This window comes from Bos grunniens, chromosome 21 (genome assembly GCF_055505025.1).
Source record: "Bos grunniens cultivar Pamir isolate PY7600 chromosome 21, Bosgru_T2T1.0, whole genome shotgun sequence".
Taxonomy (NCBI): Eukaryota; Metazoa; Chordata; class Mammalia; order Artiodactyla; family Bovidae; genus Bos; species Bos grunniens.
The window spans coordinates 44,010,994-44,033,728 of record NC_141185.1 but is presented as its reverse complement, the minus strand read 5'-3'; the positions used below and the strand labels follow the sequence as shown (position 1 = coordinate 44,033,728).

Genomic DNA, 22,735 nt, shown 5'->3' with positions numbered 1-22,735 from the left:
TCATATAGTCTTCTAAATTTGCTTCAGAAAGACTGGCCAGAAATATACCAAGACATCATTTTTTTATATTCTTTTGGTAGGTGGCTTTTTACTCCCCTTATTTCTACCCCCCCTTTTTTTCAAAATATTGTTTATATACCAGCTGCACTGAAATATAATTCATGTATCACAAAGTGTACAAATTAAAGTGTACCATTCAGTGGTTTGGAGTGTATTCACATAGTTTTACAACTATATCATTGCAGTTAGTTTTAAAATATATTCGTTATCCCAGAAAGAAATTGCACACCTATTAGCAGTTAGCAGTTACTCCTGTTTCCCCCCAAATCCTAGACAACCACTAATCTACTTGTTTGATCTTATGGAATTGCCTGTTCTGGACATTTCACATAAATAGACTCATGTAATATGTGACTTTCTGTGATGGATTTCTTTCACTTAGCATGATATTGTCAAGATTTATCCATATTGTAACAGGTGTCAGTATTTTCTTTTTTATTGCCCAATAATATACTAATATCTGGATCTGCCACATTTTGTTTATCCATTCATCCCTTAACAGATATCATGGTTGTTTCCACTTTGGGGCTGTTGTTGCTGTGAACATCTATGTACACATGGACATATGTTAGTGGACATATGTTAGTGGACATATGTTTTCATTTCTTTCGGGTGCACACCTAGGAGTGGAATTTCTGGGGTGTATGGTAGCTCAACGTTTAGCCCTTTGAGGAACTGCCAGATTGTTTTCCAAACCGACTGCACCATTTTACATTCCCACCAGCAGTATTTGACGGTTCGTTTCTCCACATCTCCACCAGCACTTGTTATTGCATTTTAAAAAAATTGTAGCCCATCCTAAGGGATATGAAGTACTCTCATTATGGTAGTGACTTGCATTTCCCTTATGACTAACGATGTTGAGTATCTTTCCATATGCTTACTAACCATTTGTATACTTCCTTTGGAGTAATGTTCACATCCTTTGCCCTTTTGTCAATTGGGGCTATATTTGTCTTTTTATTGATGAGTACTAACCGTCAAAACCATTTTAAAAGATCATCTATTACTTGAGAATATTACCCAAACGTTTGGAAAATAGAGAACATCCAGATATCTGGATGATAATCTGGAGATTACACATCATTTCCCTGTCAGAGGCTTTTGGTCAGGAAAGCATGTGAGAGCTTGATCCTGAATCCTTTCCGTCAGCTGCTGCCAGAGCCCACCCCTGCCTTCCTGTGGTCACCCACAGCCTCCTCCAGATCCTGGTAGTCTGAGCAGTGATGATCACAGCTTCCTTGGCACTGGGGTCCCTACGGCTGCTCGTGGGGTTGTGTCAGAGCCACCTATGCAGATATTCAGCCCCAGTGTTTTAGGTGCCAGCCCTTCCATGGGAAAACTGAGCCCAGCATCCTGAGGAGAACCTTGAGACAGGCACATAAATCAATTTCTTTAAGGAAGTTTGGGTTTACTGAAGAATTTTCTGGATATTTCACGAACACTTACTTGGCTGTCACTCACTACTAAAGATTACCTGCCTACATTAAGACCAAAACTATTTATTTAATAAGTTGCAACTTTCCACTTCATTTCTGCAAAGCCAAATTATGGTAACATAATTTTAGCTGGTGTATTAAAATGCATTCTTACAAAGGAGGCTATTTATACACTTCAGTTCAGTCACTCAGTCATGTCCAGCTCTTTGTGAACCCATGGACTGTAGCACTCCAGGCTTCCCTGTCCATCACCAACTCCCGGAGCTTGCTCAAACTCATGTCCATCTAATTGGTGATGCCATCCAACCATCTCATCCTCTGTCATCCCCTTCTCCTCCTGCCTTCAATCTTTCCCAGCATCAGAATCTTTTCCAATGAGTCAGTTCTTCCCATCAGGTGGCCCAAGTATTGGAGCTTCAGCTTCAGCATCAGTCCTTCCAATGAATATTCAGGACTGATTTCCTTTAGGATTGACTAGTTTGATCTCCTTGCAGTCCAAGGGATTAAGAGTCTTCTCCAATACAACAGTTCAAAAGCATGAATTCTTCAGCACTCAGCTTTCTTTATAGTCCAACTATCACATCCCTACATGACTACTGGAAAAACCATAGCTTTGACTAGATGGACCTTTGTCAGCAAAGTAATGTCTCTACTTTCTAGGTTGGTCTAGATGCTGTCTAGGTCGGTCATAGTTTTTCTTCCAAGGAGCAAGCATCTTCTCATTTCATGGCTCTGGTCACCAACTGGAGTGATTTTGGCGCCCAAGAAAATAAAGTCTGTCACTGTTTTCATAGTTTCCCCATCTATTTGCCACGAAGAGATGGGACCGGATGCCATGATCTTTGATTTTTGAATGTTAAGTTTTAAGTCAGCTTTTTCACTTTCCTGTTTCACTTTTATCAAGAAGTTATTTAATTCCTCTTCACTTTCTGCCATAAGGGTGGTGTCATCTGCATATCTGAGGTTATTGATATTTCTCCCAGAAATCTTGATTTCAGCTTGTCCAGCCCAGCATTTAGCATAATGTACTCTTTATACACTTTATAATATAATATATATTATATATATATATGATGTAGTTTTTATACACTTAAAGGACTTGTATCTTTGGCTCCCATTAAGTCTTCTCCTCTGCACGTCTAGGCTGATGCACCTTCTTTTTTTTTTAATTTTTAAAATAATTACATTTATTTATTTATCGACTGCACCACATAGCATGTGGGATCTTGGTTTCTTGGCCAGAGACTGAACTCAAGCTCCCTGCATTGGAAGGCAGAGTCTTAACTGGACCACTGGAGAATTCCTGATGCAGCTTCTAATTGAGACATTTTATTTTGATGATAAAACAGGGCTTCCCAGGTGGCACTAGTGGTAAAGAACCTGCCTGCTACTGCAAGAGATGTAAGAGCTTTCGATCTCTGGATTGGGGAGATGCTCTGAAAGGAGGGCATGACAACCCACTCCAGTATTCTTGCCTGGAGAATCCCATGGACAGAGGAGTCTGGTGGCCTATAGTTCATGGGGTCGCAAAGAGTTGGACACGACTGAAGTGACTTAGCACACACTCATGCATTTTGTTGATAAAACCACCACCATTTTATTATACTCAGATTCTGTGGGCTAGGGATGGAGACAGGGTGCAATATGGATGACCTGCCTGTGCTCCACAATGTCTGGGGCTCATTGTCTAGAAGCCAAAGAGCATCACTTCCACTTATTTCATTGATCAAAGTAGTCTCAAGGAAATCTAACTTCAAGTCTTGATAGAAGGTACATAAAGAGCATTTGTGACTACTTTTAAAAATATACAAAAGCTCTCACTCAACACTGGTGGGGTGAAGAATGAATCAGCAAATGAACTGTGGTGTCTCTAGGCAGATAGTCTCAGGGATCAGCCAGTAACAGCCTCGCCCTGCAGAATCCCTCCTTCTACAGGGTAGAACAGAAAAACATGATTTTTTCATCCTGACTGGATTCAAGGGTTCTTCTCACCACTCACTGTCTCCTCTGCTTCCTGTTCTGGACTGTAGCATAGTACCCTCATCCTTGTGTGGCAAAGGTGTATCTGAACCCACTGTTCTCTTTGTCCACCAATACACTGTGCATGCGTGCTCAGTCGCCTAATTCATGTCCAAATCTTTGCGACCCCGTGGACTGTGGCCCACCAGGCTCCTCTGTCCATGGGATTTCCCAAGCAAGAATACTGGAGTGGGTTGCCATGCTCTCCTCCAGGGCATCTTCCCAACCCAGGGGATCGGACCTGTGTCTCCTGCATCTCCTGAATTGGCAGGTGGATTCTTTACCACTGAGCCACTGGGGAAGCCCACAAATATACCTGCTACCAGCAATTGAGGAGTAAAGTCAGGGAAGTGAAAAAGAAGCTGACATTTGGGTCTTGGGCTGAGGGAGGTTCCACACCGTCCTCGCATTCAAGCCTCACAGCGTGCGATGGACTATATCATTCCCTTTTGGACCTCAGTTTTAATGCAGGCTGAGATGGAGCTTGGCTCAGTGGTGAAGAATCCGCCTGCCAATGCAGGAGATCCAAGAGACGCAGGTTTGATTGCTGGGTCAGGAAGATCCCCTGAAGAAAAAATTGGCAACCCACTCCATAATTTGAAGTGTCCGTATATACTTATTACCCCTTATAACCAAGTGTTTTAGCCAAGTTTTGCAAATTTATACATGAATAATTTGTTTCATCTTCCTTCAGTTCTTCAGCATCTTCCATAGATGCAGATGATAATGTACCATGAAATTATCAAAAGAGGGACTTCTCTGGTGGTTCAGTGGTTAAGACTTCGCCTTCCAGTGCAGGAGGTGCAGGTTCGGTCCCTGGTCAGGGAGCTAAGATCCGACAGGCCGCAACGAGCAGTTCGAATGCCTCAACTAAAAAAGATCCTTCATGAAAGATCCTGTGTGCCTCAGGGCCAAAACATAAAATAGAAGCAATAGTGCAACAGATTCAATAAAGACTTTAAAATGGTTCACACCAAAAAATATATATATATTAGAAAAACAAATTATCAAAAGACATCAGGCAGAGAGCTGAGCAGGAAATGAGCAAAGGACTGGTTAATTCATTGACTGACTTCCTAGACCCTGCAGGGTCCACAGTGGACCTACATTTTTGATCATGTAAGTAAAATCATGGACACCTGTACCTCTTTTCAAGTCGCCCTGGACATGCTGCTGACTCTGGCATCTTTCATTTCAGGAATGACTATACCTGAAGAAGATGCCGATGTGGGACAAGGCAGTAAATATTGCCTAGTGGCAATTGGACGACTCCAGGTAAGAAGGAGGTCACTGCCTTTTTAATCTCCAAGGAGGGCTTGCTATTGCAGCGAGCAAGAGTCTGTGGTCTGGATGACTTTTTCCATCTCCCGTGTCCTTAGCATTGTTGGGTTCTGCGTCTCACCTTATGGGAGAAGATGAGGCTGAATTTGGGAGAAGAATGGGGGAACTGTGACCCGCGAGCGGCAGAGTTCTCACTTCAATGAGAGTCTGTGTCAGCCCATCCTGATATGCACCAGTTATTGCAAAGTTGAGCTCTGCTCACGTCACACCCGTTTTTTTTTTTTTTTAATTGAAGTATAGTGAATTATGCTAAAGCTGAAACTCCAGTACTTTGGCCACCTCATGCGAAGAGTTGACTCATTGGAAAAGACTCTGATGCTGGGAGGGGTTGGGGACAAGAGGAGAAGGGGACGACAGAGGATGAGATGGCTGGATGGCATCACTGACTCGATGGACATGAGTCTCAGTGAACTCTGGGAGTTGGTGATGGACAGGGAGACCTGGCGTGCTGCGATTCATGGGGTCGCAAAGAGTCGGACACTACTGAGGGACTGATCTGATCTGATCTGATCTGAGAGTGAATTAACAATTTCATGTTTTTTTCTGCTATACAGCAAAGTGAATCAGCTCTATGTATAGAAATATCCCCTCTTCTTTAGGTTTCCTTCCTGTCACCACAGAGCATTGAGTAGACTTCCTTTTGCTGGACAGTAGGTTCTCATTCAGTTCAGTTCAGTTCAGTTCAGTTGCTCAGTCGTGTCTGACTCTTTGTGACCCCGTGAATCGCAGCACACCAGGCCTCCCTGTCCATCACCATCTCCCAGAGTTCACGCAAACTCACGTCCATCGAGTCAGTGATGCCATCCAGCCATCTCATCCTCTGTCGTCCCCTTCTCTTCCTGCCCCCAATCCCTCCCAGCATCAGAGTCTTTTCCAATGAGTCAACTCTTCGCATGAGGTGGCTATTTTATACATAGTATTGGGCTTCCCAGGTGGTCGAGAACCCGCCTGCCAATGAGGGAGACACAAGAGATGTGGGTTTGATCCCTGGATGGAGAAGATCTCCTGGAGGAGGGCATGGCAACCCACTCCAATATTCTTGCCTGGAGAATCCCATGGTCAGAGGATCCTGGTGGGCTATAGTCCATAGGGTCATAAAGAGTCAGACATGACTGAAGCCATTTAGCACATCAATAATATATATATGTCAATCCCAATTTCCCAATGCATTCCACCCTACTTGGTGTCCGTAAGTTTGTTGTTTACTTCTGTCTCTGTTTCTGTTTTGCAAGTAAGTTCATCTGTACCACTTTTCTGGATTCTACATATTTGTTTTTTTTCAGTTGCTAAGTCGTGTCCAACTCTTTGTGACTGCATGGACTGCAGTGCACCAGGCTCCTCTGTCCTTCATTATCTCTCAGAGTTTGTTCAAATTCATATCCATTGAGTTGGTGATGCTATCCAACCATCTTATCCTCTACTGCCCTCTTCTCCTCCTGCCCTCAGCCTTTCTCAGCATCAGGGTCTTTCCAATGAGTTGACTCTTTGCATCAGGTGGCCAAAGTATTGGAGCTTCAGCTTCAGCATCAGTCTTTCCAATGGGTATTCAGGGTTGATTTCCTTTAGGATTGACTGGTTGGATCTCCTTGCTGTCCTAGAGATTCTCAAGAGTCTTCTCCAGCACCACAGTTCGAAAGCATCCACATATAAGTGATATTGTATATATTTTTCCTAATTATTTTCCTTTGTAGGTTATTACAAGATACCAAATATAGTTCCCTGTACTGTATATACCGTCAGTCCTTGTTGTTTCGCACCCATGTCTAGTCACTGTGAGTGTTTCCCTGTGGTCTGCAGGATAAAGCACCCACTCACCTTACAACCCCGTCTCCTCCCTCCCCTCTCCCATGCCCTATTCCAAAACTACATCATCCACTTTCCACAAGCCTGCCATGCACATGCCCACCATTGTGGACATCCACAGGCTGTTACTTCTGCCTGTTGTTAAAGGAGGCTTCTTAAACAGGAGAACTCCTTTTCTTGTTTACTTCTGTTTCCTCATCCTTCAAGATCCAGTGAAACGACTCCCTTGTCTGCTTAGTCAAAATGAATCACACGCCTCCCTACTCATCCAGCATTGAGTTTATATGTCAGTTAAGTTTCTTTGCTGTTTTCATATAGTTAGTTGAGGGTAAGGCCCTTCCTTGCAGACTCCTCAAGGGCAGGAAATGTGTCTTTTTCATCTTTTGAGAATTAGGTATTCTGAATAATGTATTAATGCATAAATCCCACTGGCTTGATGTCTGGCGCACCCAGTAGCCACTAAGTCTTTCTTCCTGTGGCATTGAGGGCCTTCCAGTTACTGAGTGAGGCCGTAGTAGATGTAGTTCAGAGAACACTGATACTGCATGTCTGTGGCTTCCTGGATCTCACTGTTTTCAGACAGATGAATAAGCTTTTTCATTAACACATGATAAGCATTGTTTATTCCTTGCAAACAGGGGAAGAAAGAATACTTGAGTGAATTCAGTTCACAAATGTAGAATTTCCAAACAGTATAATCAGTGCCTTAGACTCGTTTGGGCTTCCTTGGTGGCTCAGTGGTAAAGAATCCACCTGCCAATGCAGGAGAAGCGGGTTCAATCCCTGGTCCTGGAAGATCCCATGGAGAAGGAAATGGCTACCCACTCCAGTATTCTTGCATGGGAAATCCCATGGACAGAAGAGCATGGTGGACTCTAGTCCATGGGGTCACAAAAGAAGCTCAGAAGTGTAGAGAAAGTGGTCCATTGTTCCAGTTAGTCCAAGATATGACCAGGGCAGTTTCAAACATTTTATTTATTTTTTAAATTAATTTTAAGTCCCTTGGACTGCAAGAAGATCCAACCAGTCCATCCTAAAGGAGATCAGTCCTGGGTGTTCATTGGAAGGACTGATGCTAAAGCTGAAACTCCAATACTTTGGCCAACTCATGCGAAGAGTTGACTCATTGGAAAAGACCCTGATGCTGGGAGGGATTGGGGGCAGAAGGAGAAGGGGACAACAGAGGATGAGATGGCTGGATGGCATCACTGACTCAATGGACATGAGTTTGAGTGAACTCCAGGAGTTGGTGATGGACAGGGAGGCCTGGTGTGCTGCGATTCATGGGGTCGCAAAGAGTCGGACACGACTGAGCGACTGAACTGAACTGAACTGAACTGATAGTTGCTTTCAGGTAACGTTGTGTTAGTTTTGCTGCACAGCAAAGTGAATCAGCTGCACATATATCTCTTCCTTTTTAGATTTCCTTACTATTTAGGTCATCACAGAGCAGTGAGTATCATTTCCTGTGCTATACAGTTCTCATTAGTTATCTATTTTATACGTAGTGTGAATAGTGTATAAGTGTCAGTCCCAGTTTCCCAGTCCATCCCACTCTCCCTTCCCTGCTTTGGTGTCCGTATGTTTGTTCTCTACATCTGTGTCTCTATTTCTGTTTTTCCAGCAAGCACATCTGTACCATTTTTCTAGATTCCACAGATAAACGATATTATATAGTATTTGTTCTTCTCTTTCTGACTTACTTCACTGTGTATAAGTCTCTAGGTTCATCCACCTGTCTAAATGGCACAATTTCATTCCGTTTTACGGCTGAGTAATATTTTGTTGTATACATGTACCATATCTTCTTTATTCATTCCTCTGCTAATGGACATTTAGCTTCCATGTCCCAGCTATCATAAATAGTGCTGCAGTGACCATTGGGATGCATGTATCTTTTTAAAAAATTTATTTTAGTTGGAGGCTAATTACTTTACAATATTGTGGTAGTTTTTGCCATACATTCACATGAATCAGCCATGGGTGTACATGTGTTCCCCATCCTGACCCTCCTTCCCCATCCCGTCCCTCAGGGTCATCTCAGTGCACCAGCCCTGAGCACCCTGTCTCATGCATCAAACATGGACTGGTGATCTATTTCACATATGATAATATTCATGTTTCAATGCTATTCTCTCAAATCATCCCACCCTCGCCTTCTCCCACAGAGTCCAAAAGTCTGTTCTTTACATTTGTGTCTCTTCTGCTGTCTCGCATATAGGGTCATCATTACACCATCTTTCTAAATTCCATATATATGTGTTAATATACTATATTGGTGTTTTTCTTTCTCACTTACTTCACTCTGTATAATAGGCTCCAGTTTCATCCACCTCATTAAAACTGATTCAAATGCATTCTTTTTAATAGCTGAGTAATAGTCCATTGTGTATATGTACCACAGCTTTCTTATTCATTCATCTGTTGATGGACATCTAGGTTGCTTCCATGTCCTGGCTATTATAAACAGTGCTGGGATGAACATTGGGGTACATGGGTCTCTTTCAATTCTGGTTTCTTCGGCGTGTATGCCCAGCGTGGGATTGCTGGGTCATATGGAAGTTCTATTTCCAGTTTTTAAAGGAATCTCCACGCTGTTCTCCATAGTGGCTATACTAGTTTGCATTCCCACCAACAGTGTAAGAGGGTTCCCTTTTCTCCACACTCTCTCCAGCATTTATTGCTTGTAGACTTTTGGATAGCAGCCATTCTGACTGGCGTGAGATGGTACCTCATTGTGGTTTTGATTTGCATTTCTCTGATAATGAGTGGTGTTGAACATCTTTTCATGTGTTTGTTAGCCATCTGTATGTCTTCTTTGGAGAAATGTCTGCTTAGTTCTTTGGCCCATTTTTTGATTGGGTCATTTATTTTTCTGGAATTGAGCTGCAGGAGTTGCTTGTATATTTTTTATAATAATTCTTTGTCACTTGCTTCATTTGCTATTATTTTCTCCCATTCTGAAGGCTGTCTTTTCACCTTGCTTATAGTTTCCTTCATAGTGCAAAATCTTTTAAGTTTAATTAGGTTCCATTTGTTTATTTGTGCTTTTATTTCCATTACTCTGGGAGGTGGGTCATAGAGGATCCTGCTATGATTTAAGTCAGAGAGTGTTTTGCCTATGTTTTCCTCTAGGAATTTTATAGTTTCTGGTCTTACATTTAGATCTTTAATCCATTTTGAGTTTATTTTTGTGTATGGTGTTAGAAAGTGTTCTAGTTTCATTCTTTGACAAGTGGTTGACCAATTTTCCCAGCACCACTTGTTAAAAAGATTGTCTTTTCTCCATTGTATATTCTTGCCTCCTTTGTCAAAGATAAGGTTTCCATAGGTGTGTGGATTTATCTCTTGGGCTTTCTATTTTGTTCCATTGATCTATGTTTCTGTCTTTGTGCCAGTACCATACTGTCTCCATGGCTGTTTCTTTGTAGTATAGTCTGAAGTCAGGCAGGTTGATTCCTCCAGTTCCATTCTTCTTTCTCAAGATTGCTTTGGCTATTTGAGGTGTTTTGTGTTTCCATACAAATAGTGAAATTATTTGTTCTAGTTCTCTGAAAAATACTGTTAGTAGCTTGATAGGTATTGCATTAAATCTATAGATAGCTTTGAGTAGTATATTCTTTTCACTATATTGATTCTTCCGATCCCTGATATTTCTCCATCTATTTGTGTCATCTTTGATTTCATTCATCAGTGTTTTATAGTTTTCTGTATATATGTCTTTTGTTTCTTTAGGTAGATTTATTCCTAAGTATTTTATTCTTTTCGTTGCAACGGTGAATGAAATTGTTTCCTTACTTTCTCTTTCTGTTTTCTCGTTGTTAGTGTATAGGAATGCAAGGGATTTCTGTGTATTAATTTTATATCCTGAGACTTTACTGTATTCATTGATTAGCTATAGTAATTTTCTGGTGGAGTCTTTAGTGTTTGCAAACGGTGAGAGTTTTACTTCTTCTTTTCCAATCTGGATTCCTTTTATTTCTTTCTCTTCTCTGATTGCCGTGGCTAAAACTTCCAAAACTGTGTTGAATAGTAGTGGTGTGAGTGGGCATCCTTGTTTTGTTCCTGACTTTAGGGGAAATGCTTTCAATTTTTCACCATTGAGGATAATGTTTGCTGTGGGTTTATCATATATGGCTTTTATTATGTTGAGGTATGTTCCTTCTATGCCTGCTTTCTGGAGGATTTTTATCATAAATGGATGTTGAATTTTGTCAAAGGCTTTCTCTGCATCTGTTGAGATAATCATATGGTTTTTAATCTTTCAATTTGTTAATGCATTGTATCACATTGGTTGATTTGTGAATATCAAAGAATCCTTGCATCCCTGGGATAAAGCCCACTTGGTCATGATGTATGATCTTTTTAATATGTTGTTGGATTCTGTTTGCTAGAATTTTAAGGATTTTTGCATCTATGTTCATCAGTGATATTGGCCTGTAGTTTTCTTTTTTTGTGGCATCTTTGTCTGATTTTGATATTAGGTGATTGTGGCCTCATAGAATGAGTTTGGAAGTTTACCTTCCTCTGCAATTTTCTGCAAGAGTTTGAGTAGGATAGGTGTTAGCTCTTCTCTAAACTTTTGGTAGAATTCAGCTGTGAAGCTATCAGGTCCTGGGCTTTTGTTTGTTGGAAGATTTCTGATTACAGTTTCGATTTCTGTGCTTGTGATGGGTCTGTTAAGAGTTTCTATTTCTTCCTGGTTCAGTTTTGGGAAGTTTTACTTTTCTAAGAATTTGTCCATTTCTTCCAAGTTGTCCATTTTATTGGCATATTGTTGCTGATAGTAGTCTCTTATGATCCTTTGTATTTCTGTGTTGTCTGTTGTGATTTCTCCATTTTCATTTCTAATTTTGTTGATTTGATCATTTTCCCTTTTTTTCCTGATGAGTCTGGCTAATGGTTTGTCTATTTTATTTATCTTCTCAAAGAGAACTGGCTTTTAGCTTTGTTGATTTTGGCTATGATCTACTTTGTTTCTTTTGCATTTATTTCTGCCCTAATTTTTATGATTTCTTTCCTTCTACTGACCCTGGGGTGCTTCATTTCTTCCTTTTCTAGTGCTTTAGGTGTAGAGTTAGGTTATTTATTTCTTTCCTGTTTCTTGAGGTAGGCTTGTATTGCTATGAACCTTCCCCTTGATGTGATGTGATGTGATGTGAAGTAGCTCAGTCATGTCCGACTCTTTGCGACCCCGTGGACTGTAGCCCACCAGGCCCCTCCATCCGTGGGATTCTCCAGGCAAGAATACTGGAGTGGGTTGCCATTTCTGAATCCCATAGGTTTGGGGCTGTGTTTTCATTTTCATTCGTTTCTATGCATATTTTTATTTCTTTTTTTATTTCTTCTGTGATTTGTTGGTTACTCAGAAATGTGTTGTTTAGCCTCCTTATGTTTGTATTTTTAATAGTCTTTTTCCTGTTCAGTTCAGTTCAGTCACTCAGTCGTGTCCGACTCTTTGTGACCCCATGAATTGCAGCACGCCAGGCCTCCCTGTCCATCACCAACTCCTGGAGTTCACTCAAACTCATGTCCATCGAGTCTGTGATGCGTCCAGCCATCCCATCCTCTGTCATCCCCTTCTCCTCCTGCCCCCAATCCCTCCCAGCATCAGGGTCTTTTCCAATGAGTCAACTCTTCGCATGAGGTGGCCAAACCATTGGAGTTTCAGTGTTAGTATCAGTCCTTCCAATGAGCACCCAGGACTGATCTCCTTTAGAATGGACTGGTTGGATCTCCTTGCAGTCCAAGGGACTCTCAAGAGTCGTCTCCAACACCACAGTTCAAAAGCATCAATTCTTTGGTGCTCAGCTTTCTTCACAGTCCAACTCTCACGTCCACACATGACCACTGGAAAAGCCATAGTCTTGACTAGATGGACCTTTGTTGGCAAAGTAATGTCTCTTCTTTTTAATATGCTATCTAGGTTGGTCATAACTTTCCTTCCAAGGAGTAAGCGTCTTTTAATTTCATGGCTGCAATCACTATCTGCAGTGATTTTGGAGCCAAAAAAAATAAAGTCTGACACTGTTTCCACTGTTCCCCCTCTATTTGCCATGAAGTGATGGGACCAGATGCCATGATCTTAGTTTTCTGAATGTTGAGCTTTAAGCCAACTTTTTCACTCTCCTCTTTCACTTTCGTCAAGAGGCTTTTTAGTTCCTCTTCACTTTCTGCAATAAGGGTGGTGTCATCTGCATATCTGAGGTTATTGATATTTCTCCCAGCTATCTTGATTCCAGCTTGTGCTTCTTCCAGCCCAGAGTTTCCTGTAGTTGACATCTAATCTTACCGTGTTGTGATCAGAAATGATGCTTGAGATGATTTCAACTTTTCTGAATTTACCAAGGCTAGATTTATGGCCCAAGATGTGATCTATCCTGGAGAAGGTTCCGTGTGAACCTGAGAAAAAGGTGAAATTCATTGTTTTAGGGTGAAATGTCCTATAGATATCAATTAGGTCTAGCTGGTCCATTGTATCATTTAAAGTTTGTGTTTCCTTGCTAATTTTCTGTTTAGTTGATCTATCCATAGGTGTGGGTGGGGTATTAAAGTCTCCCACTATTATTGTGTTACTGTTAATTTTCCCTTTCATACTTGTTAGCATTTGCCTTACATATTGTGGTGCTCCTATGTTGAGTGCATATATATTTATAATTGTTATATCTTCTTCTTTGATTGATCCTTTGATCATTATGTAGTGTCCTTCTTTGTCTCTTTTCACGGCCTTTATTTCAAAGTCTATTTTATCTGATATGAGTATTGCTACTCCTGCTTTCTTTTGGTCTCCATTTGCATGAAATATCTTTTTCCAGCCCTTCACTTTCAGTCTATATGTGTCCCTTGGTTTGAGGTGGGTCTCTTGTAGACAGCATATATAGGGGTCTTGTTTTTGTATCCATTCAGCCAGTCTTTGTCTTTTGGTTGGGGCATTCAACCCATTTACATTTAAGGTAATTATTGATAAATATGATCCTATTGCCATTTGCTTTGTTGTTTTGGGTTCGAGTTTATAAACCTTTCCTGGGTTTCCTGTCTAGAGAAGATCCTTTAGTATTTGTTGATGAGCTGGTTTGGTGGTGCTGAATTCTCTCAGCTTTTGCTTGTCTGTAAAGCTTTTGATTTCTCCTTCATATTTGAATGAGATCCTTGCTGGGTACAGTAATCAGGGTTGTAGGTTTTTCTCTTTCATCGCTTTAAGTATGTCCTGCCATTCCCTTCTGGCCTGAAGAGTTTCTATTGAAAGATCAGCTGTTATCCTTATGGGGATCCCCTTGTGAGTTATTTGTTGTTTTTCCCTTGCTGCTTTTAATATTTGTTCTTTGTGTTTGATCTTTGTTAATTTGATTAATATGTGTCTTGGGGTGTTTCGCCTTGGGTTTATCCTATTTGGGACTCTCTGGGTTTCTTGGACTTGGGTGGCTATTTCCTTCCCCATTTTAGGGAAGTTTTCAACTATTATCTCCTCAAGTTATTTTCTCATGGACTTTCTTTTTGTCTTCTTCTTCTGGGACTCCTAAGATTCGAATGTTGGGGTGTTTAACATTGTCCCAGAGGTCTCTGAGGTTGTCCTCATTTCTTTTAACTCTTTTTTCTTTTTTCTTCTCTGCTTCATTTATTTCCACCATTCTATCTTCCACCTCACTTATCCTATCTTTTGCCTCAGTTATTCTACTGTTGGTTCCCTCCAGAGTGCTTTTGATCTCAGTTATTGTATTATTCATTACTGATTGACTCTTTTTTATTTCTTCTAGGTCCTTGTTAAACTTTTTTTGCATCTTCTCAATCCTTGTCTCTAGACTATTTATCTGTAACTCCATTTTGTTTTCAAGATTTTGGATCATTTTTATTATCATTATTCTGAATTCTTTTTCAGGTAGACTCCCTCTCTCCTCCTCTTCTGTTTGGTTTGGTGGGCTTTTATCATGTCCCTTTACCTGCTGAATATTTCTCTGCCTTTTCATCTTGTTTAGGTTGCTGTGTTTGGGGTGGCCTTTCTATATGCTGGAAGTTTGTGGTTGCTCTTTATTGTGGAGGTTGCTCCCTGTGGGTGGGGTTGGACGAGTGGCTTGTCAAGGCTTCCTGGTTAGGGAAGCTTGCGTTGGTGTTCTAGTGGGTGGAGCTGGATCTCTTCTCTCTGGAGTGCAGTGAAGTGTCCAGTAGTGAGTGTTGAGGTAGTCAATGGGTTTGGTGTGACTTTTGGCTGTCTGTATTTTTGTTCTCAGGGTTAAGTTCCTGTGTTGTTGGAGAGTTAGCTTGGTATGTCTTGCTCTGAAACTTGTTGGCTCTTGGGTGGAACTTGGTTTCAGTGTAGGATGAGCTTTTGTTGATAAATGTTCCCTGGAGTCAGGAGTTTTCTGGTGTTCTCAAGTTTTGGATTTAAGCCTCCTGCCTCTGGCTTTCAGTTATTCTTACAGTAACCTCAAGACTTCTCCATCCATATAGCACCAATGACAAAACATCTAGGTTAATGGTGAAAAGATTTTCCACAGTGAGGGACACCCAGAGAGGTTCACAGAGTTACGTAAAGAAGAGAAGAGGGAGGAGGGTAATAGAGGTGAGCAGGAGGAGAAGAGGGGGAATCAAAACAGGAGTGAGCAATCTAGCCAGTAATTAATTCCCTATTTGCTCTGCACTGTATGTATCTTTTGAATTATGGTTTTCTCAGGGTATATGCCCAGGAGTGGGATTCCTGGGTCATACGGTAGTTTTATTTTTAGTTTTTTTAAGGAACCTCCCTACTGTTCGCACCAATTTACATTCCCACCAACAATGGAGGAGGGTTCCCTTTTCTCCACACCCTCTCCTGCATGTATTGTCAAACATTTTGAACTCATTGTATTCACGACCTGGAAGGATCTGTGAAATTAAATCCACGTGGATTGTTCTCTAACTCAGTCTCCATCACCGTCTCTGTCCTGTTAAAACTTCCTCCCTGTGGATTTCTCCATTCCAGGTGACCAGCTCTCCTGTGTGCATGGACATGAGTGGGATGTCGGTGCCCACGGAATTCTTATCACGGCATAACTCTGATGGGATCATCACGTTTGTGGACCCAAGATGCATTAGTGTGATTGGCTACCAGCCTCAGGTAGGTGGTTTTGAGCTCAGGGAGTAGGCTAGAGATTTAGTTTCATTTAAAATGCACCTGGGCTTCCCTGGTAGCTCAGATGGTAAAGAATCTGCCTGCAATGCAGGACACCTGGGTTCAATCCCTGGGTTAGGAAGATCCCCTGGAGAAGGGCATGGCAACCCAATCCAGTATTCTTCCCTGGAGAATCCCATGGAGAGGAGCCTGGCAGACAATAGACCACGGGGTCACAAAGAGTCGGACACGACTGATCGATTAACAGTTTCACTTTTAAAATGCACCTACCTCATTTGTTCAGGATATAATACAGTGATGATACAGGGAAACACAGCATAAAAATCCATCTCCTTGCCTGGGTAATGGCCTTCCAAAGCAAAAAAGGTTATTGTATGCAACTGCACTGCTTAAAATTAACTCTCCATTTTTTGTGCTAACCATTTTGTTTAATCTAGCTGTAGATTTTTCTCAAACTAGAATTAAGATGTTCTATGAAAAAGAGACTCTCTTATCAATTAATTTTGATGAATACCAAACAGGAAATCTCCTTAGAAACTTTAAAAGTATATTCATGTGAAAGACCCTGAAATGTCTTAAAGATGTTCCCTGAATTTTGTCTCACCATTTGTTTCTCAAATGTATATGGATCCTCTTTTTACAGGAGGCACATTTTCAAGGTCTTTTTTTAAGAAAGTGGAAAAATACAAAAGTCACAAGAAATACCAAAAGTCAGGAGAGATTGTTCCAAATTAAGATAAACCAAAGAGATAAAATAACAGTATTCAATGTAAAAGCCTTCCTTGTGTCCTCAGCCTGAAGATGTATAGCTATAAAGGACAACTGGGAGACAAGTGAGGAAATGTTAATATGTTAGGTGATTTTATCAAATTGATCTTTTAAGGTATAATATGGTACATTATGGATTTGTAAGAAAATGTCGTTTATATGGGGCTTCCCTGCTAGCACAGATGCTAAAAATTCTGCCTGCAATGCAGGAGACCCTGGTTCAATTCCCTGGGTCAGGAAGATCCCCTGGAGAAGGGAATAGCAATCTACTCTACTGTTCTTGCCTAGAAAATTCCATGAACAGACCATGGGGTCGCAAAGAGACATATATATTTCATATATCAGGAGTGTCGTGATTCCTACTAATTGTTTTCAAATGATTCAACAAAAAATTAAATATATAAATATATTTTAAATGTATTTTAAAATAATATATATATAAATATATTTTAGATATATGTGTGCATAGGTATGATATTTCATTTGTATTTACTTTTTATGTTTCACTTATACATTTATATTTGCATATATGTGAAAGAAAGAGAAAAATGCAAATGTGGCAAAATACTGACAGTGGATGAATCCAGTTAAAACGACCCACAGGTGTGAATTACACTACCCTTTCAACTTTTCTGTAGATTTAAATTTCTTCCAATATAAAAAGCATTTGAACAAAAAGGAAAGAAGAAAAAGAATCTTTGTTCTGAGAAACAGAGTTTGGGTGACATTGACGGGTTTTTTTTTAATTACATGTCTATTTTATAACTAGAAACAGACTAAATTGAAATATGGGAACCATTCATTGAATTCTTCATCTCTAGACTGATGTAAACCTCAGAATACTGGGATGGAATGAAGGGGGAAATTAATCTCTTTCCAAATTCACTGTGACCTCTGATGACTTCTGTTTCCAGCCAGATTCATTTATCTGCCGGCCACCTTCCATGGGCATCTGGATCTAGGTGTTTCTTGGCACCGATAAAACTCCTTTCCCCTGTCAGCGTCAGCACCCACTGAGGCCATTTGCTGATTTGGGTTCTGATCGATGACTTTGTTGAAACTCTTTGCTGCTGAAGATACTTCCAACTGGACCAGTTTCCTATAACCCATTTGCTTTTGGACGGTTTCTCTCGTTCCAGTTGGTTTCATTGCAAAACACTTTTGTTTGGGGTTAACTCTGGGTCCTTTGAATAAAACATAGATGAACGAAGGTAGGTAGTCAACAGACTTAACAAGTTTAGCTATTTTATGATAACTGCTTTTCTCCAGGCACAAGAGAGCTGCAGTCCCCCCATTTAAACGATTCCAGGTTCCATAGGCTACACGTCCATCTTCATGCTGCCACTTGTGTTCCTTTCATGTTTATTAAAATGTTTATTAGAGCTCGCCTGTACATTCTGCCTTTCCAAGGCAAACAGAAATAAAATTGCATTCTGAAGCTGCTGCTCTAGTGCCTTAGCAAAATTAGAAGTCAGTACTGAACATGCCAGAGGCACTGAGGATGGAGCACCAGATGCCAGCTCCTTAATCGCTCAAGGAGAACATTTCCATCCACTTTTTCCCCCTTATGATGGTGTGAGCTAAAGGAGATGAGTTGAAGGGGATGTATGTGAACACTCTTGTCTAACAGTGATATATAAACAATGAAATATGGGGTTGGGGAGTATTAAAGCTTGTCTCTCTCTCTTTAGGACCTTCTAGGAAAGGACATTTTGGAGTTCTGCCACTCTGAGGATCAGAGCCATCTTCGGGAGAGTTTCCAGCAGGTACATGAATGTTCATTTCCAGCTGATGTAGGAGCCGGGTACACGTGGATGTGGTCCTTCCGTGTCCCAGGCAGGCAGCAGGGACCCCCTCTCCAAGGCATCAGAGGGCCCCTGGAATGAAGGAGCTCGCAGTCCAGTGGGGAGGGCAGACCATCAGTAAGGAATTTCCATGTCTTGAGAGAAGAGCAAAGGAGGACAAGATTGACAGGGTGAGCAACAGTCTCCAAGGGGAGGCAACAATCAGGATGGGTCTTAACAGATGAGCAGAGAAGAAATGACAGAACATTCTAGACAAGAGGCCAGCACCAGAGATGCAAAGAAGAGCACAGCCTGTTGGGAGAGTTTTAAGTAGTTCCTCATGGCTAGAGCGACACTGGCCGGCTTGTAGGGAGGAGGTGGGCAGTGGTCAAAGAAGAGGCCAGATTCCGAAGGGCCTCATGTGCTATCACCAGGAACTTAAATTCTCTCCTGAATCGTTTAAGTGAGAATTCCCTTGAGGATTTGAAGTGGAGCGATGTTTTTGAAAAACCGTTTTGGCAGCCCAGGTATGTGGAAGAGACAAGGATGCGAAATAAATGGAACAAAAGACAAATCAGAAGGCTGCTTCGGTTGCCCTAGTGATGAGACCAGAACTGGGGCAGGAGCAGCAGAGGAGGTGGTTGCTGGGTAGCGATGCTGACAATGTGAATAGAGACAGTGAAGGAGAGAGAAGGACCGAGGATGACCGTGGAGGTCTGAGAGAAAGGCCACTGAGAGAAATGCTCACTGCATCCAGAGCATCGTTAGAATTAGATGCTGTTTACTGAGCACCTACTATGTTCCAGGCAGTGTGGAAACCCCTTTTGCACACACTGCTTCCCTGAAACTTCACAACAGTCACAGGAGTGAGTGTGATTATCCTCGTGCTACAGGAGAGTCAGGTGAAGCTTCGTGAATTCCATAAGGTCACGTGGGTAGGGAGTGACAGAAGCGGGACTATCACTGTGGACCTGCCCCCTCTTGAGCCCGGGTCCACCTGGGAGGAGAGAGAGAGCCAGTTCCTCGAAGGGTTCCAAGGACTCGCTTCAGCCCCTGCAGGGAAAAGGATGGGTGATGTTACAGAAGAAGGGCCTTTGAATTGCTTTTTAAGAGGGAATCATGGTTTGTCATTCATCTGAGAGAATAAGTCCTTGACATTCTGCTTTGCAAGTGGTTCAGAATGAGCGCCTCCGACACTGAGCTGTCTTGTGAAAGGCATGGAGCTGTCTGCATGCACACACCTAGGGCTCCAGTTACACCACACCTGTGCATGCAGATCACATGACCCGACTTGTGCCCTGCTGCTCTGTTCTTCCCAAATATCACCAGCTCCTGGTTACCTTTCCACCTGTTAGACTGCTTTGTTGTCCATCCTTCGTCTCTGCCTGCATCTTCAAGCCGTGATACTCTAGGGCTCTGTTCCTGGTGCCTTCTCTCCTTCTCTCTAGTATCCAGGTGATTTTACCTACTGGATGAGTTCAGTCCAGATCATCACCTGCGGATGTGCAGATACCTAGCCCACACCTGCACTTGAGTGCCCGTGAACCTTCCAACACAGTGCTCCACTCTCTTCTCACAGCCCCCAGTCTCCTTTGTACCACTGGTCTTCTGGATACAAAGGTCAGAAACCAAGAAAAAGTCTTCACCGTTCCCTTGATCTCCCACATCCTGCCCAATCGGTCCTCCTGACTCCAGCCCCCCTCAAAAGACACCAGTAACCTGCCCTCTCTCCCTCTCATGTTCTTACCGACCTTGCCCAGGCCATGTATTTTGAGTTTTACAACAGCTTCCTTGGGCTTTCCAGGTGGCTCAGTGGCAAAGAATCTGCCTGCTAATGCAAGAGACATGGGTTTGATGCCTGGGTTGGAAAGATCCCCTGGAGAAGAAAACGGAAATGCACTCCAGTTGTCTTGCCTGGGAAATCCCATGGACAGAGGAGCCTGACAGGCTGTAGTCCATGGGATCACACTCAGACACGACTTAGCAACTGAACAACAATGGACCCTTTGCCACACATATTTTATCCTGTATAATCCTCAACCCTTCACAATATCTTATCATTCCTACTTTTTGCAGTGAAAACCAGGACTCAGAGAGGTTCAGTCATTTGCTCCAAGTCACACAGCAAGGTGATAACAGAACTGGAGTCAGAGCCTGCCTCCTTCCGAAGTGTCCACCTCCATCCCCAAACTCCCCACACAGACCTCTCCATCTGACAGCACCTCAGAGATTTTAAACTGCTGACACTGTCAGAACCTAGTTAGTTTGGAAAAGAAAGAGAAGGAGTAAAACATCGATCCCACCCCAGGATTCTGCTTAAGTAACCCTCGCTCTGAGAGCAGCCACCTCATTCCTGGGGCAGGAGGTGAAACCAAAGCAGCCCCACCCGATAGCCAGCAGCCAGGGTGGGTCACCTGGCTCAGCAGGCAGCAACCAGCAGCCACAAGGACACGCTGGAGAGCCAGGCCAGGGCTCCTCGCCTGTGTTCTTTGGGTTCCAGCCACCAGCGGTCGGGGTGGAGGACAAATGTTGATAAAAGGAAGTGACTTATTTTTGCAAAAAGCACAGAGGAAGCTATGTGAGTTCAGAGCAAGTCCTTGAACTCTGGATTTAAACAGACGTTTTGAACAACCCAGATGTAAGACTTTAGAGTGGGATCGCGAGTTTGTGAGGAATTTGTGGTTGGTGGGATGACAGCATGCCAGACGGGGCCCCAGACGGGGTCTGCTCTGGACTCTGATGCCCTCTCTAGATCCCAGGTGACCTGGATGTCAGATGGAAGAGTGGGACCCAGGGAGATAAGGCAGCTCCTCCTTCTCTCTGCTCAGATGTCTTCCACCGTGATGATGGTGGTGGTGGTGGTGATGAGTAAAGGTGTTTGCAGGAACAGCTGGGCTGGGCTGGCTTTATACCTGGCCTTGGTGGTCTCAGGTACTAGCATCATACCTGAATAAAGCACAGGTGAATGCACCAGCCTGGTCTCCAGGCCTGGACTGTGACACCCCCACTGCCTTACATGCCTGGTCCCACCCACATAGCACCTTAGGTCTCCCCGCCCCCAGACACGTGCTCATCTGCGCCCTCTGCCCCAGGGAAACCTCTCCAAAGCTTTGTTATTGTTCAGTCACTCGGTCGTGTCTGACTCTTTGCAGCCCCATGGACTGCAGCATGCCAGGCTTCCCTGTCCTTCACCATCCCCCAGAGTTTGCTCAAACTCATGTCCATGGAGTCGGTGATGCCATCCAACCATCTCATCGTCTGTCACTTACTTCTCCTTCTCTCAATCTTTCCCAGCATCAAGAGTCTTTCCCAATGAGTCAGTTCTTCACATCAGGGGGCCAGAGTACTGGAGTTTCAGTTTCAGCCAGAGCTTTACCAGCCAGCATGTCACCCAAACCCACCTCCCTCCAGGACCCTTTCTGGATCCTGAGAAAGCCTGTCCTTGACTTCTTGGTAACCCATGGCACCCGATCGTATGTTTCTGTTGTAGTGTTTGCTCTCCAAGTTACAACTACCCATGCGCCTGCCCCTCCTGTGCTGGTGAGAGGCTCTCTGGGGACAACACGACGGTTCTGTCTCAGCTCTAGTGAGTCAGGGAAAGACAGAGGTCAGGTAGAGGTCAGGTAGACGTGGGGTCCCTTCCTGCCTCTGCTCCTCCTCAGTCATGAGGCTTTGGCAGGAGAGTTCCCTATTTTCGTTGTTGTTGTTCAGTCGCTCTGTCATGTCCAACTCCTTGCGACCCCATGAACTACATACAGCACACCAGGCTTCCCCATCCTTCACTATCTCCCTTAGTTTGCTCAGACTCATGTCCATTGAGTCGACGATGCCATTCAAGTGCCCTGTGTTATATCTTTTTTAGTTCTCTAATACTTCGGAGATCCTTGGCCAGATGCAGTGGAAGCTAATTGCTTCTTGGGACTTTCCTGGTGGTCCTGTGGTTAAGACTCTGAGCTTCCAGTGCGTGGGACCCGGGTTTCATCCCTAGTCAGGGAACTAGATCCCACATGCCACAACTAAGACCCAGCACAGTCCAATAAATAAACAAAAAGAAACTAACCTTTCCTTTCATGGTGCCCAATGGGAAGAATCAGATTTCTATCCCATGAGAATGGGATGAATGGGGCTCTTTTCATTTCCAAGTTGAAGACAGCAGGCCTTTAATTTTGAAATTAACCTCCTCTGTCACAAGGCTTTGGCAGGAGAGTTCCCTCCTTTGTGGCTCAGCTTCCAGATACACCAGGCACTTGTGAGGACCACGGGAGGTGACACGCACAAGATATTTGTAGGTCAGCCCTCGGCAGGTGCAAGTCTGGGCTCCCTCCCGCCCTTGGTCTTTACCCATGGCTCCAGGGGCCAAGGGGCTTCCTTGGTGGCTCAGATGGTATAAAGAATCTGCCTGCAATGCAGAAGAT

At 42.9% G+C, this 22,735-nt stretch overlaps 1 protein-coding gene across 11 annotated transcripts in view; it reads left to right on the top strand.

Annotated features, from left to right (window-relative positions):
- The window catches only part of ARNT2 (aryl hydrocarbon receptor nuclear translocator 2), a 204,584-nt gene that overhangs the window by 144,156 nt on the left and 37,693 nt on the right, over positions 1-22,735 (top strand). For all 11 annotated transcript variants that reach the window (XM_086364221.1, XM_086364222.1, XM_086364225.1 and 8 more), the window contains 3 exons: positions 4,717-4,793; positions 15,619-15,753; positions 18,228-18,302. In XM_086364221.1, the coding sequence (XP_086220347.1) occupies positions 4,717-4,793; positions 15,619-15,753; positions 18,228-18,302 (287 nt within the window). The remainder of the gene's footprint in view (positions 1-4,716; positions 4,794-15,618; positions 15,754-18,227; positions 18,303-22,735) is intronic.